The sequence below is a fragment of the Crassostrea angulata genome, chromosome 1 (assembly GCF_025612915.1).
Source record: "Crassostrea angulata isolate pt1a10 chromosome 1, ASM2561291v2, whole genome shotgun sequence".
Taxonomy (NCBI): Eukaryota; Metazoa; Mollusca; class Bivalvia; order Ostreida; family Ostreidae; genus Magallana; species Magallana angulata.
The window spans coordinates 38,379,444-38,395,599 of record NC_069111.1 but is presented as its reverse complement, the minus strand read 5'-3'; the positions used below and the strand labels follow the sequence as shown (position 1 = coordinate 38,395,599).

Here is a 16,156-nt window from a genome sequence, read left to right as displayed (position 1 = left end):
GTTAATGTCGCTATGGTTTAGATATTTTGAAAATGTTTTAATACATTTTTCGTACTGCAACTGATACTAGTCTAGTACTCGATGACGCAGTGTTGAAGGTTTTTTTTTGTTCTTTTAATTACAGTAGTTTAACATTGATATTTTGCCAAAGAAACTTAGAAAATGAAAGCTAGATAAATAGATACACAAAACTTTTAATTTCTCCACGTTTCCTTTACTTGACCTCCCACATAGATAATTCATCAAATAATATTTCAGTGGAGAGCATGCTGAGAGCTTCATTCAGCTCTGATTGCATCGACTGTTAACATAGTAGGATAAGGGCAAATTTATTACCCTTCACTCGAAATAGAGCTCCCCAGAGTTTTAACAAGAATGGATTGTTTACACTTTCCTAGATGTACAGGAAAATTCAAATATATCTCGGCATACCTCGCCTTGACATGCTCTTGTGTAAAAAAGAAAATCGCACTTTGCAAAAAAAATTATCCTCTTTTTCATTCAGAAATTCGATCCCTATCAAATAACCATAATTTGACGCGTAATGTTCAATCATTTTAAAAAAGAGAGATAAATGTTTTCTTAAGGGCAAAAAAACCCTCAACAGATCGATATTTAGTTATTTTGACACTTCAGATGGCCTCTGGTATGTTTCCATGATTCAGCTGCTTACATCAATCAGCCAAGTCGTATTTTCTGGAGGCGATACTCAAACTAAAAAAAAAGCCCCATCAAAAGATTGTAGGATACACGCTGTCAGAGAAATTAATGCATGTGCTACTAATTGGATCTTAATCACCAAGCTTACAATGTTAACACATAGGTATTAGAAAACGAAACAAAAAGGGAATGAATAAAAAACAACGTTCGATACACACTACAAGAACATTCTTGTACGTGCTAGCAAGTGGGTGCTTAATAGACTCATGACATAAGAAGATTTCTTTTGAAATCTGCTTTTTTAACATGTAGATTAAATTGAGTTATACAAGCATGCTTGTCTGCATAGATCCTTGTCCCTTGTTTTGCACTAACCATAACACAATGATGGTATTGTGGAGAGGATTGGCGCGGTCTTCAAGAAATGAATTTCAAAAAATGACATATAATTACATAATAGAATATCAGAAAACATGTTAATGACTTCGATAGTTTCACAAGGTTTTTTTTTTTTAATTTAACGCGGACGAAAAGTAAAAAATATATACACGATTTTTGGGTCTGATGTTTTAAAATGGACAATGATGCAATTGTTATATTCGTTATAACATTTTGTAATGGATACTTTTGTATCTCTATCGCCGAAGCGTCGGATATGCAAGAAGCTGATGTCTGATGTTTGCATTCAAAGATTGACACAAGATGCATGAATCATTTACTCTAATGGACTTTTGTTCACCATTGCACAATTCATTACGAAGGATGAAGCACAGTTATAGTTCAGGATAAAGGTGAATAATACATGCCCTGGTATTCGATCTTTAGAATGAAGAGAACTGAACTCTCTAATCTTATGACAATAAATCTGATCTAGTGATCGAGCTTTCATTACTATAGTATTTGATTAGAAAATGATTTTATTCGGTTTTTATTGAATTTTACGTATTTCTTTGTATTTTGAATTTGTATCTCTTTTTATTTGTTAAAAACCTGCTTCACAAGTTAACTTTCTCTAATGACAATTCGTTCTACAGACTCTCGCTGTGTATATCGACTGCTAACTTTTTCAAATGTTCAGTATCAACGATATAAAAGTTTTACTTACATGATAGCGGTTGTATGGGACCAGGGACGTATTATAAACATCTACTGACGTAATGTTATATAAGGGACAATTTGCGATATCGATGCTGATAAATGTACATCATATTCAACGAGGTATCTCCTGTTTAATACTTGTATTTACAAATCGTACAATATTTGACTATAATATGCATTTTAAAAAGTTATTACACTTTGAAGTATCTATAATGTCTCAATCTGCCGCTGTCTGATACTTTTAAGTTTACTTTCGATCAATTTTGTTCTCTTAACTGAGATGATTTGAAAAAAAAAATGGAAATGTTTACAATATCTGAACTACAGAATTTTTCCTTTTTTTAACAAGAGTTACAAACCACTCACCGTCTTCCTCTGAGAACTGATGTACTACGAGCCCTCGCTAACCGATAATTAACCCATTTCTCTGTGGAAGTTTTCATGACAATTGTTAACAATCATTAAGTTACTATCGTTGGAATTCCAGGGACACCAAAAAAAAAAAGGCGATAATAACACAATGAGCAAATCTTTTTAAAATAATTGAAAATTTGTACAATTTCTACTCTTTGTATGTTAATAAATGTTATTTCCTCAAAATATGAAAATATCTCTGTTCCAAGAGTTAACTTTCTCTACAGACATTTCGCTTTACAGACTCACGCTGTGTATATCGACTGCCAACTACATAATAGCTCGCTGTAAAATCGACATTAACCGCACTCATTGCGTTTCCAACCTACCATGAGGTGTGCACCTTGATTCAGTCTAATTTCTGCAGCATTCAAGTACAATGAATTCCGAATCGAACAAAACTATTGATGAACTTACTTCAGAGGCTTTGATAACCAGAATCCCGGTTCGAGTCTTTATTGGAGTGATTGCCATTCTTGGTATAATAGGAAATTGCCATGTGTTGTTTCTGTATTATGCGCGTTTTAAAAAGACAACTTACCGGTGTTTCGTGTTGTCACTGGCTGTCATAGATTTGATTGGATGTTGTGTGTCAATGCCATTTGAAATCGTGGACGAGTCCCTGCCTTATAGTTACAGTGATACCATGTCCTGCAAGATATTCCGGTTTGTGAATTTTTGTGTAGCGTTGTCATGTGCTTTCACATTAGTGCTTATAGCTTCAGAACGCTACCGAAAAATCTGCAAGCCTTATGGAATTCAGATGACTGAAATACGAGCCAAGAAATATGTCGTAATTGTTATTATTTCGACAGTTGTGGTGTCTCTCCCAGTACTCTATATATATGGTACGAAAACAATTGAACTTAATGAAGTACAAACGGGGAAGGAATGCACATGGGGTGATCACATGAAGGATCGTCCTCTCTTTGGATACGCGTACGCTGGCTTCCTAACTCTCCTCATCATAGTCTGCATGATTTCTCTCTCTGTTATATACGCTATTATTGGTTATAGCCTAAAGAGACACGAGCGTAGGATAAGAGCAAGACTTGATAAAAATCATTGCGATTCAGTGAAACTAAATCGTTCTTTCTGTTCATCTTCTGACCTCTTTAAACATAAATTTTCCTCACAGCCTAAACATGTTTCTCGTCTATCTCACAGCTGCGAAGAATTACCCGATCCCAATACACGACAACAAGATGATATCAGTAAAAGTTTGTTCAAGAGAATTCCAAAGAAAAACTTTTTTAAAAGTGAAACAAAAACAGTTGATATCGAAAAGAAACAAGCAGATGTTAGTAACGTCAGAGATCAAAAGCTTGGATCGAGAAATGTAAACGGGATAAACCAACACAATAATGATGGTCAAAAAGAAACGAACCAGTTGGCAGAAAACGTTAATAGAAAAGTCACTCAACCGGAAATTGTTCCTGATACATGTGGTGTAAAAAACCCGAGAGAATTCGACCTGAAAAATCTGAAGAAAATGTTTCCTGTTGAGAGAAAGGAAAAGAAGATTACGAAAGTTCTCGTGGCGATCACATTGCTGTTTATTGCAAGTTTCTTTCCATATGTCATCATAGTTATTGTTTATATCACAAATCCTGATTACGAAAACAATATGACGTCATCGCAACTTACTTTCTATTTGATTGCTTTCCGGTTGTACAATATCAATAATATGGCCAATCCCATATTTTATTTTTTCTTTGATGTAAAATTTCGGGAAGAGGTTTTTTCTCTATATCGTTCGTTTTGGAAGACGGAACAAGAGAAATCTCTGAAGTCAGCTACGTGAAATTAGTGAAATGTTCCTTGTAAGATATGACAGTCATATATGTCATTAGACGCCGTATATTTTATTAACAATTTCTTGTAAATATATATATTCATTGCTTATATTGTGACTTGTATATGTTAATTTTGTTTTGTATACCGGTTAAATCATGTGACTTTTTTATAAACAAATATTTTAAATGAATAGCTTTTTTCAATTTATATATTGTATTGTTCATTTACAAAATGTTAAAGTCAGTAACCTCTCGATTTTAAAACATATTTCTTAACCATAAGTGTGCCTAGCATTGAAGGTATTTTGTACATCCTTATATATTAGCATTTATAAAAGTCTACAGTATATAAAAATTTCATTCCATAATTCTTTATATTCCAGAAAATGTATCTATTTATTATAAGTCTAAACGCTTTCACACCATACGACTCAGACTTTAATATTATCCTTCCATTGTGTAAAGACAGCTATACATACAAATACAATAAATGATTATCAATAATTTATAGCTTTTAGAAGGTTGTAATAAAATTTTGCCTACGCTAAGGTTAATATATTCACTGATAATGTTGGCGTTAATATTTTATCTATTTTTACAGTAGATCCTTTGAAGTGTATATACTTAGTAATAATCAAAATTTGAAAAGAATATAAAGGGATGCTTATCATTAATTAACTAATTTTTGAACTTTCAAAGAGAAGTATAACACCATTGTACATGTAGCAGCATCTCTCTCTCTCTCTCTCTCTCTCTCTCTCTCTCTCTCTCTCTCTCTCTGGCGATGCGTTGTTAGAACGTTCTTAAAACGTTCGCTTTAATTTGATAAAGGAATTGAACATTCTTAGATTTTATTGACTGTTATGTTTCGTTTTTAAGGTGCATCATAGTAATGACTGACTGTAATTTGAAACTTTATGGGGAAAAAGGAAGAAGTATCGATACTCTGATAAATGAAATATTGCCCCGAAATGAGATTTTGCTATAAAAGAGAAAACAGCCGTTTACCACCTTTTTTTTAAATAATGTCAGTGACATTGAAATAAATGTATGGAATTTTCTCCTCGTTAACCTTAAAAGATCTAGATATTATGTAAATGCAAAACGCTCATCTACTTCGTACAACGGACCAATTCCTAGCCAATATTCCAAAGTAGAACTGGAAGCGATTCTGTAGTGTGCAAAATCTGTTCACAGCTGTATTCAGTTTGCATCATGAAAGATAACCCATTCATTAACAATGCAGGATAATTACAGTATATAAGGGTTACTGAATAAGCAACATATGTACAATGCAAATGCATTAAAGCAGCTTGGTATGTTATTTAACTTTAATGAATTCTATTTTTTTTTAAAAACAAAAACACGTTGCAGAACAATGTCATAAAGTACCTTTTGAAATATCCAATGCTCACTTTAAAGAAAAAAAAATAAACATTTTTTTTTACAAAAAAATAAAGTGCGTATTTTTATTAGTTGGTACTTTATGAACACTTTTTATTTTCACAAGTGTAAGAAAGAAGAATATGTACATATGAATCAAATATAGAAGAATGGATTTCCACTATTTTATATTTGACACATATGTACATAAATTATATGCTCTTAACTTGTGAAAATAATGGGTTTTCTTAAAGCACCAAGTAATGAAAAGTCACACTTTATTTTTCGTAAAAAAAATAGTAAGTATAAACAAATTAACTTAAAATGATTTGATATTCTGAGTACTAATCAATTTGAAAATTACAAGAGATGTCTAATGTCTTCCTGTTCAAGTTCCATAAAGTGTTATATATCAACATTTAATAGACATTTATGTATTCAATCTTATCTCAATACACTTATTAATAATAATAGGGAATATATATTAAAAATTTAGAACTTCTTCACACGTTGAAGCCTAAAAAAAAGCACAATTAATACTGTATTGAAAAGTCTGTGGTCTTTGTTTTGGGTTCTCAAAATAATATAGGGGACGAGTTCATCTTTTTTTGAAATGACAATTTTACGACGAATTATGAGATATAGTAATTGTTAATATCATGCAATAAACCTATGGGTTATAGATAGTGAGGCACTTAGTGGAAATAATAAATAAAAATTTAATAATTTAGGTAAATTCCTGGTACAATTGAGAAGTTGATCATTGGAATATAATGTCAAAATTCTGCACTTATATTTTGTAAAACATATTTTGTGATTTTAGTCATATATGTTTTTGTTCCTTTCTGTCGAAACACTAATTGCTTTGTATACAATACTAATTATGATATTCAATTTGTTTTCCATTGCGTTATATAACTCTAGGACTAAAAGATGAATTTAATATTATATTTTCACCTTTTAAATGGCCATTAATTTGGTAACCGATACTTGTGAACATTGGAATAAGTAAATCTTATAGTTGTATTCTGTATTCATGAAAAGGTGCCTCGATCAAAATGAATAGAAAAAAAATACAAGATTGACTATATATAATTGTGATGACATGATCGTCTTTCAGATATTTCTTTTTTCACTCAATAAATGGTTAATAAAAAGCAAATCTGATAGTCTTGTCCTATGTTACGCGTTAGTATTTGTCAGGTAATTGAAATCTAGACTATTGTTTTTAGATTATTGATTTTCTAGATTATTGTTCAATTTATGTAAACAATATTGGATAGATAATCTGACATTAAACAGACGTTTTGAAAGAACATTGATAACTGAAGGCCAGAAATTATAATCACATAATGATATGCTTGTGAACCCATTGCACTCTAACTCTATATACCAAACAACCATGCTTTAACTGTTTTAAAATATGAAGCGCACATGTACATGCACGATAAAAATGGTTAGTGCGTCGTTTCTGTCATAACCCCAACCCACACAAAATTTGCCCCCTTCAAAATTATATCATATATAAAAAAGATTAAAGTGATAACAAATTATTCCAGTGACTGTGGTGGTGTGAACTGATGCCACATTTAAGATGATGCAATAATGCATTGAACTTGCCAACAGAGCAAATGCCATGCCAACAGACATTTTTATTATCAAAGATTTTCTGTTTTTTATTGAGCTCTTAATGTAACGGAAAAGGTAGTAACCCCGAAGACTTCGAGAGGTGGCAGGAGGTTAAAGTGGCACAATAGTGATTTTTCCTTCAAATTGTACTTTTCAATTCTAAATGTTTACAATGCTTGATTAAGGTATTTGTTATAGTCAGCCAAAATTTCAATACAGTTTTAAAGTTATAAGCGAATTACAGAGCTCACATTTCTTAGGTATGTAAACTAAACTAGTGTCATGCTTTTCTTTACATCTATCGACTGTTTATGCTGATTAAAGCTTTGCTTTGCGTTATTTTTTTTTCTATCGTGAATTAAAGGGGCATGGTCACGATTTTGGTCAAATTTTATTTTTCTGTTTTTATTATGTACAATGCTTTATGAATGCATTTCTAATGAACAAATGAAATTTGGGTGCCCGTCGATGAGTTTTAAGCAAGATACAGGGCTCACAATTCTTCGTCATGTAAACAAGGCTCGTGCCCTTTTTTTGTTTACATAGGTTCAATATAAAAAATCTTTTTCAAGATGATTTGTCTATATTGTTTTTCATTTTAACCATAAACAAGCAGTTCCTAATGATTAACACGTTCATTGTAGGTCTAAAACTGGAATTTTCACTTCAACATTCAAAATTTAAACAAAAGCTTTGTTTACATAGGAGGAATTTAAGCTCTGTAAATTGCTTATAACTTAACAAATGACACTCAAATTTTGGTTGCCTATTAAAAATGCCTTACTGAAGCATAATAAACATGAAAATAATTTTTGACCAAAATCGTGACCATGCCCCTTTAAGTATTAACAAAATGTATGAGCTTCTAATTTTTAACTCCTTATTTTGTTTTAAAATAACGATTTTTCTATCCACTTACCTAGATGACAATAGAAAAACATGACACAAGCCTTGTTTACATAACAAATACGTAATTGTCAGCTCTATTTGTCGCTTACAAGTTGACAACTGCACTGGCATTAAGACTGACTGTTTGAAATACCTTAGGTAATTGTTGTAGATATCAAAATTAGAAAAGTAAAAAATTGAAGCAAATCGTTGCCAAACCATTTAAGATAATTTTAATAGAAGTGCATGCTGCAAAGAAAAAAAATGAAACGAAGAGATATGGGTAGACAAACGGATGATAAAACAAAATAATTGATAACCAAAACCAACAAAATATACAAAAATGCATATTACAAATGTACATTTAGATATTTATCAAAAAAAGGTGATGTTTACACCGCTGTTATACAGCATTAGAATACTAGATATAGGGCGCACTTGTAGCAACACGCAATCTGTGTTGGGAAGATATCTAAAATAAACAAATACAGATAAAGGAAAACAAGAGGCACACAAAACGAACGGATTAAACTGGTAATTACACTTAATTTTTACATTGAAAAACATTTATTATGTACTTATGTTTAGATTATAATCACCCCCTTCACCCTCTTTTTGTTTGTTTGATTAACTGTCGTTTAATGTGTGTTTAAACACGTGAAGATGTTTGCACTAAAATGATGTCAAAGTTCAGGAGCTTTTATCACAGTTGGTTTGGAAGCCCTTTGCCCGAATTCATTGCAGGAAGAAGCTACTTCTAACGCCATTGAATTTTCATAATGGCCAAAAGTGATGAAATTCGCTGATTTACATAACGATTCACAGTGATATAGCAATTACAAATAAAATGTATATGCTCCATTTTTTGGCGACATATTTGCTTGTGATAAATGCACCTTTGTATACCTTTTTATGTTCTTAGTTAATAGTTAAGGCGATCGCTCTTGTTATTTTTTTTTCTTGTTATCATAAAAATCAAATGCCTTTTATTAAAGTAAATGGCGAAAAGTAAAAAAAAAAAGAACATCATCATAGTATAATTGTTTTCTGTCTTTTCAAGGGCTATCGTTATCAATCTTGTTTGTAGATAGTAGCATATTTTAGTTGTCAATAAAAAATCAAATAAATATTCGCTTCTCTTCCATTGCTTACAAAACGTTGTGTTATTTTGCAGCGGTAAAAGGCATGATAAACATGAAAATCATGCAAGGTGTGTTTGTTCTTCTTGCCATAGGGGCGCTCTCAAGTCTCCATTCCTTAGGTGAGCATAGTTTCATTAAATCATCTTTAAGTTTACTTTGATACGATGGTAAACAAAAGTCATGATAGTTGTTATTTGAACCATCGATACATAAAATCCAATTGAATTTTTTCTTTATAGACATTGAGATTTATCCATCCACCATTTGCTACCAAGAACACGATAACTTGGTACTCCGTTGCATATTTAGTGGAAACGATACGAGTGGTGCTGAATTTCTGTTCAAATCACGTGACAAACCGGGTGAAGCTCATAAACTCAATACTACAAAACTAAACTCGAATACAATAGAAACTCGAGTTCAAGACATCAAAATACCAGACAACATTGGAACTTATTTTTGTGCAAAAGATGGTAAAGATCACAGGCAAATAACTTACATAGAAGGTAATTATTTTTTAACTACTAGTAGTATTATTTAGTAAAACTTATGTAAGCAGTAAATATTAAAACATATCTTTTTTATTTACTGATTATATCCAAAATAAATCTGTTCATTGTTTGCTCATAAAGTAACAAACGCTGGAAAAAGTTTCAACATGCGTACACTGTCTCCCCTTAAAAAACACACCTGAAAGATTTATCCTAAGATTGGTGTGTACTGCAAAATGTATTTGGGAACTTTATGTTTCTTTCGTTGCCATGGTGCAATATCTAAACTTAAAATATAATATATTGTCAATTTAAATGACAAAAATCCAAAACTGTAGAAACACAATTGACAAAAAATTATTCCTTGTTTTATCTTCACCAGAAAAAGTAGTGTTGCCGGACGATGTACAATGTTATCATGATCAATTGTATCAGTCGTTGATTTGCGAGTGGACCGGAAGAAATTCGACCTGTTGGGGTTTTTCAATGTGAGTAAACCTATGATATTTCAGCAGCTGAAATATACTTCTAGGTGTACCCTAATTGTATACGTTTCTCTCTCTCTGTTTTTTGTTCTTCAGCGTAAATTCAGATCTCGGCTATTACGTTATTGACCACGCCTGCAATGTGTCAACTCCATGTACCGAACTGTCACCTATGGCCAATTGTGTACAAGCAAGGCATAGCTCTGACGTTAAGTTGAAAGCAGTATGTCCAAGATCATACCTTGATCAAAAACAGATAGATTTCAAAATAACTGGAAGGAAGTTAACTTCAGTTTCTAGCAGAATTATTCATAAAACCATTGATTGCTCATCAGGTACATTTCTCTCTTTGAATGGTATATTAATGATTATGTTACGTTTGTTTTAAAAATTTATACTTAGAATTATTCGCCATGTTAAATGAATGGCCAATATTAAAAATAAGTTAATCATGCAATACGTGTAAATATACTATTAAATATATCATGTTTTTTAGAATGACTTTAACATTTATTGAGACATTAGAGATCTACCGTGTATATTTTTATTTGATTAGTCCAGAGTAAATGAAAACTCGTTTTTGAAAATAAAAACATGTACATAATTTAATTTGACATTTATTTTAAAAATAAGCAGTGGTATTTCTCTTTGGTGTGTTTTTGTAGTTAAATTACGCGTAACCAATGTACAAAGACTAAAAAGTTCGAGCAAAAGTCCGGTCCTTGCTTGGGAAGTTCTGGGAACTGTAAGCGAAAACTGTGATTGCATGAAACAGTGTGAGGTAACAACCAATCAGAGCTCTCCTGTTATAATCACGCGGGTAAGTTTCAGTGTGGTATTCAACCAATTATTTCACATGTACTAGAACTCTTACAACTTTAATGGATTTTTGTCTTTATTGTGGTTCCAAGTGAGTACTAAGTCTACTATTTGGTGAATGTTTTTAACGATTCTTATGTGATATAAGAACTGTCTATGATTTTAAAAAAATTATCCACATTTTGTAACCATGAGAGAAAAAATTCAAAAGTGCTCCGTTTTTTTATGCATGAAACAGTCTTATCAAACCATTCTTATTTCATTGCTTTCCGATATTTATTTTGTTTACGTCCTTTGGTCGCATGTTTTCAGAAGACTATTAAAACAGATTTTTTTGTAAAATAGAGTTGTAACAACGATACTTTATACACGGTGGAACTAAATCACCTACAACAAGTGACCGACTATACCATCGCTGTAAAGTGTACGGTGATTGGGTCAGAAGTTTGGAGCGATGAACAGCTTGTAACACTTACCACGCCTTTTGAAGGTAACTAGATTACTGTTAAAGGATGACATACGTAATGAGTTACTTTATAATTACATATTACAATGTCATGTAGTTAAGGGTGTCTGTTCTTTGTTATTAAAGTTCCTCTTGGTGGCCTGCTTGCTGGTCCAGATCTAGAAGGTTACGTAATGTACACGTGTCAAGAGCGATTCTACTGTTTGATTTTGTACTGGAAGGTAAAATATGGATAAATATTTTGTGAAATGCCATGCCAGTTTGAATAAGGCATCTACATGGTTTTTTTTTAATTGTCAAATGAAAACATTTGTAATGTTTTATAGGATCTCGGCAACGTCATCAAGATGTATAAGATACATGTATCAGACAGGAAAACATATTTCGAGCTTGAAGTTCCTTATTCGCCAATCGCTACAATCCGTTTAAATAAAACTAGAAACTGTCAGCAATTCCACATAGATGTCTATGGAGTGACCACCAATGGAATAACAACGCAGACAACGTCCTTTCGAGCAATGGACCATGCTTGTGGTATGACTTACATATAAAAAGACTGCTAATAAAAAGTGTCCGTTTCTTTTTAATTAAATCACGACTTTTTCATGTTACTTTTACAAATTGCAAAGAAAGGGCAATGTTTATAATGCAGTAATTAACCCTCTTAATACAGGGTGCTTCAATCGCATAGTTTGTTCAGTGGTTAAAGGGAATGGAAGCCACGTGAACCTGAAATTAACAGAACAGGGCTACCCCGTGTCAGAGAGCACAGGTGGAGGTAACAGTTGTGAGGTTACACTTTTCTGGTGTGTTGGATATAAACGGGACTCGCATGTGGAGTGTGAGGTATATTTTGACTTAGTTCTTGTTTATCAGAAGTAATTAAATCTTTGTTCTTTGATCACCCTTTTGCATGATTTACAGAGATAAAAGGTAAAAAAATTAAAAAAAACCCAATCATTGTTTACAGTTGTCGATTAATACATGTATTTTTTTTTTATTAGAATTTCATTCAGTGGTCCAACGAAGTTCTCAACAAATCAACTGCTATAGTACCTATCAACAGTGGAAGCCACAATGGCAGCTTGCATGTAGGATTATGGTTCAGGTCCAATGGCCAAACCACTGGCATAGACTGGAACACGTGTTTAGGTATTACTGTTATTATTTTCTTATGTTCATTTCCCGGATTTTAAAGAAAGTCTTAAAGTGAAATAACACATCACCACAAAAAGGCTGACCGCTGATCGAAACGACATTTCGTTTTATTAAAAGGATTTTATAGACTGAAACATAAAACTTGCTCCATTGCCGAGTGGATAAAGTGTCGGACTTGTAAAAGATAAAAAAAAAGTGTTGGACTTGTGATCCGTACATCCCGAGTTCGAATCCCACAGGGGCTTTTGTTGTTTTTTACTGGATTAATTATTATAGATATTCATTTTTTATCTCCAAACTGCAAATGTTTTGCTTATTTGACATTTTTACAGTTTATTTATCATTATATCTTTCATTATCAAAAAATTCTTGCTAATTTGAGTGGCTTTTTCCAGTTGTGTTATTCCACCTTAATGGGAAAGACATGTAAATTAATATATACCAATTTTGTACATGGTAATAAGAAAACTACATGTATATCTTTAAGTCTTTTCAAAAGAATTGTTATCAAAGCTTTGACTTACATTTAGGAGCTGAATTCATCAAATCATGAATTATAGCAATGAGGCGACCTATAGTTATGTATAAACTGAATTTGCAACTCTATTACAGAAAATTGGAAAGACATCGCTATTTTGATTGATACTTGTGGTTGTTTTATCTAAATTGTGTTCGATTTTGTTCTATTTGCATTGTCCTAAATCATAACACAACTAGGTCTTGTACATGAACTACCCTGTTTAAGACTTAACAACTCTTTTTATTCTAGCTTTTAAAATTAGTATTTTTGAAAAAATCTACGACAACGTTATGCTCTTTCAAAATTCCATTGAGCAATGTTTCATCAAATACGGGGAAATGTCACGTTGCATTTTTCAATGCAACTCTAAGGATTCGTTTTGTGCAACTTGTCTGAATCTCTTCATATATCTTTGCCGTCATCCTATTTTTGTCAACATAATTCTCTTGAAAATAACTCTTGATGTCTAACAAAAAATCTATTTTTGTAGAAAAAAGCAACTCTAATGATATTTCCACCACAGGAGATATAAGTGTTATTGTTGTTGTTGTTTCTGCTGCCTGTGCCTTTTGCATCGTCATCCTGTTTATCCTAATGTTTGGATGTTCAAGGTTTGGACACAAGATCGTTTTTTAAAACATCTCTTCTGTCAATGTTATCATAGTCTTGAAACATCTGCTCAGTCATTTTCTAAATAAAGAATTAATTCTTCCTATATTTTCAAATTCAAATGCATGATTTCTTTAAATAAATTCCTTTCCCGCATGCATAATGGAAACCACCGGCACTTTGTAATAGTAGATTTAGATATATTTTTATTGAACTACAAGTATATTTAATACATTTACAGGAGAAAATGTATCAAAGAAAAGTGTCAATATGTAGTTAACAACAATGTAAGTATCTATTATATATCTAAAAGGTGTAATGATAATATAATTACTGACATTATAATTATTTGATTAATTCTGATTTTAAATAATTTTTACCAGATCTCAATGCAGACGATCAATTCAGAAGACCATGAGCACACAGAAGGTACAGAAGTTTCGAGTGTGTCCCAACAGGAGATTGATTCCTACGTTTGCAGTGTTGTTGTAGACCAACCTAGTATCTCCTCCACAGATCAAAACAGGGACGGTTACGACGGTAACGTTAATATTGAAAATACAAACTCTCCACTCAGCCTCATCTCCAACATTAATACGATGGTCATTGATGACAAACAACATACAGATGGAGTTGAATATAGCTCAAATCCAGGAACGGATCCGGGTTACTTGTCACCGAATGAACTGACACCAACAAGCGCTGTTCCCAGATTGTTCTTAAACCAAAATATATCAGATGAAACAGCGTCAGATAATTCGTCTTGTTGCCACGATGGGCTTAGTCTAAGGGCAAGATTGAGTACAAAAAGCATCTCAAGTTATTGCACGGCAAACGATCTGAACCAGTTTTCAGAGTATGCAACTGAATCGGAGAGAACACATTCAAGCAAAAGATTTTGTGAGGTCGACAATAATTTAGACTACATTTCAACAGAAGGAATAAATTCAATCAATGGAAAAATTCGTATTTCGACAGAAGAAAATAATCAAAATAATAACGAGGTACATGTTGAGGCACACAACAACCAGGACTACATTGCAATGGAGAGAACAAACTCAAATGATGACAATATAGGCAATGGTGTGGTCTGTAATATGGACTACATTTCGACTTGATGGAATATCATTATGTGTAATTCGTTTCACCTTTCAAAGAACGCGGCGACTGATAGCTTATACACGGAATTTTTCGCCGAATTCAAAACAGCTAAAAAGAATGTTACAAGGTGGTGTCAATGATTAAAAAACAATTTTTGCAGGATATTTTGAAGTGGGTTCGTTTGTTGAAAAACCAAAAGTATAGTATTCGGGAATACTATTTGTATGAAATCTACTGTCTCTTATAAAACAAAAACTCAACGTTTCATGTTGAAAGGACGGCATAGTTCCTGCACGGGGTTTTCCAACCGAGAAGAGACACGGTTTTATTCGAGACTTATTTACTAATAATCTTCATTGTAATGATGTGAAAAAACTATATGTTCATTTAAGCATGAGTTATTTACACTGGAGGATTAATGTATTGAAGAATATGATAAGAAATAGAATTTAAACTACTATGTATCTATACATGTTTGTGGTTGCTGGTGCTTATCAGAAGTATGTTTTTGTAGAGTGGTCCTAAGAAATCCATAAATGAGATATCAATTTAAATACAAAGTATTTGAATGATGTACACAGGAATTCAAATGACAGTCATTAGTAACTGAAATGTGCATGATTTTATCGTTTCTAAAAGATAAATTTAATCTTTTTGCATGCGTCTCTCCATTATCCAAAAACACGTACAAAAAGAACGCAAATCAAAGTTGAAATATATTACATTAAGAAGGTACACCTACAATGTAACACAAATTAAGCGGTCATATTTACAAGTTACTCTGGTAGTCAAAAAGATAACATAGATTTTGCCCTAATGTATATTTTTAATCTACTGGGTGGGTGTAAATACAAAATTTACAAGTAAATGTAGTTTGCATTTTGTATTTGTTTTTAATTTACACCCACCCAGTAAATTTCAAAGTAACAATACGGCAATTTCTTGTAATCATGCATCAAATTTGTATAATTAAATGCTTTCTTGGTAAAAACGTGATTTATTTTTCTTTCTTGCAAAGTTTAAACACCGTCATAATTATTAATGTCTAAAATTTAATGAATCTGGTATGGACTGTATCATATATGCATTAAATGCTCATTTTGCGATGTCGCAAAAATAAGCTTTCAATGCTTATATTTACATTCATACTGATGTCTATTTGTATGAAATATATGTGTATTGTCGCTGTTTAGCCATTGTCTTTGTATACGTTCTCAGTCAGGGTGATGAAAAATACATGGAACATCCATATTATCACGTTATTTAGTTCGCTTCCCCAACTAAAGATATAGTGCCAGAAACTTTTTAGAGAAAAATCTTTTTGTTAAGAAGTACATATAATTTAATGATTATTTTTCAAAAGTAAATATCAAATTTGTTATGTAAGATTGAAAGTTTCATTTAATAAAAAACACATGAAGACGTTTATATTTGTGTTCATGGCGCATTAACTAGCAAAGTGTATTCATGGAAAATTGAAACTCGCAGATTTCCAAT

The 16,156-nt window shown here is 32.1% G+C and overlaps 2 protein-coding genes across 3 annotated transcripts; both read left to right on the top strand.

The window, feature by feature from the left end:
• Positions 1-2,404: 2,404 nt before the first annotated feature.
• LOC128175657 (D(2) dopamine receptor A-like) lies at positions 2,405-4,724 on the top strand. Its single transcript, XM_052841490.1, has one exon. The coding sequence runs from the start codon at positions 2,552-2,554 to the stop codon at positions 3,974-3,976; it is 1,425 nt and encodes a 474-aa protein (XP_052697450.1). The 5' UTR covers positions 2,405-2,551; the 3' UTR covers positions 3,977-4,724.
• A 3,622-nt stretch (positions 4,725-8,346) lies between these two features.
• On the top strand, positions 8,347-16,095 carry LOC128160054 (uncharacterized). Of its 2 annotated transcripts, XM_052823319.1 has the most exons (14): positions 8,347-8,402; positions 9,043-9,129; positions 9,250-9,516; positions 9,884-9,989; positions 10,083-10,321; positions 10,652-10,806; positions 11,151-11,295; positions 11,398-11,492; positions 11,598-11,805; positions 11,945-12,117; positions 12,276-12,423; positions 13,440-13,560; positions 13,800-13,845; positions 13,942-16,095. In XM_052823319.1, exons 2-14 carry the CDS (start codon positions 9,054-9,056, stop codon positions 14,674-14,676), a joined length of 2,514 nt encoding a protein of 837 aa, XP_052679279.1. In that variant the 5' UTR covers positions 8,347-8,402; positions 9,043-9,053; the 3' UTR covers positions 14,677-16,095. The 2 variants fall into 2 exon arrangements, with proteins under 2 accessions (XP_052679279.1, XP_052679288.1); XM_052823328.1 differs by lacking the exon at positions 8,347-8,402 and having other exon boundaries at positions 9,027-9,129.
• The last annotated feature ends 61 nt before the right edge of the window (positions 16,096-16,156 follow it).

Excerpts from the sequence above, each read along its gene's own strand:
- LOC128175657 (XM_052841490.1), top strand. The coding sequence starts at position 2,552 with ATGAATTCCGAATCGAACAAAACTATTGATGAACTTACTTCAGAGGCT.
- LOC128160054 (XM_052823319.1), top strand. The coding sequence starts at position 9,054 with ATGATAAACATGAAAATCATGCAAGGTGTGTTTGTTCTTCTTGCCATA. Across the intron at positions 9,517-9,883 it reads GCAAATAACTTACATAGAAG|AAAAAGTAGTGTTGCCGGAC; the intron begins GTAATTATTTTT and ends TATCTTCACCAG. Across the intron at positions 10,322-10,651 it reads AACCATTGATTGCTCATCAG|TTAAATTACGCGTAACCAAT; the intron begins GTACATTTCTCT and ends GTGTTTTTGTAG.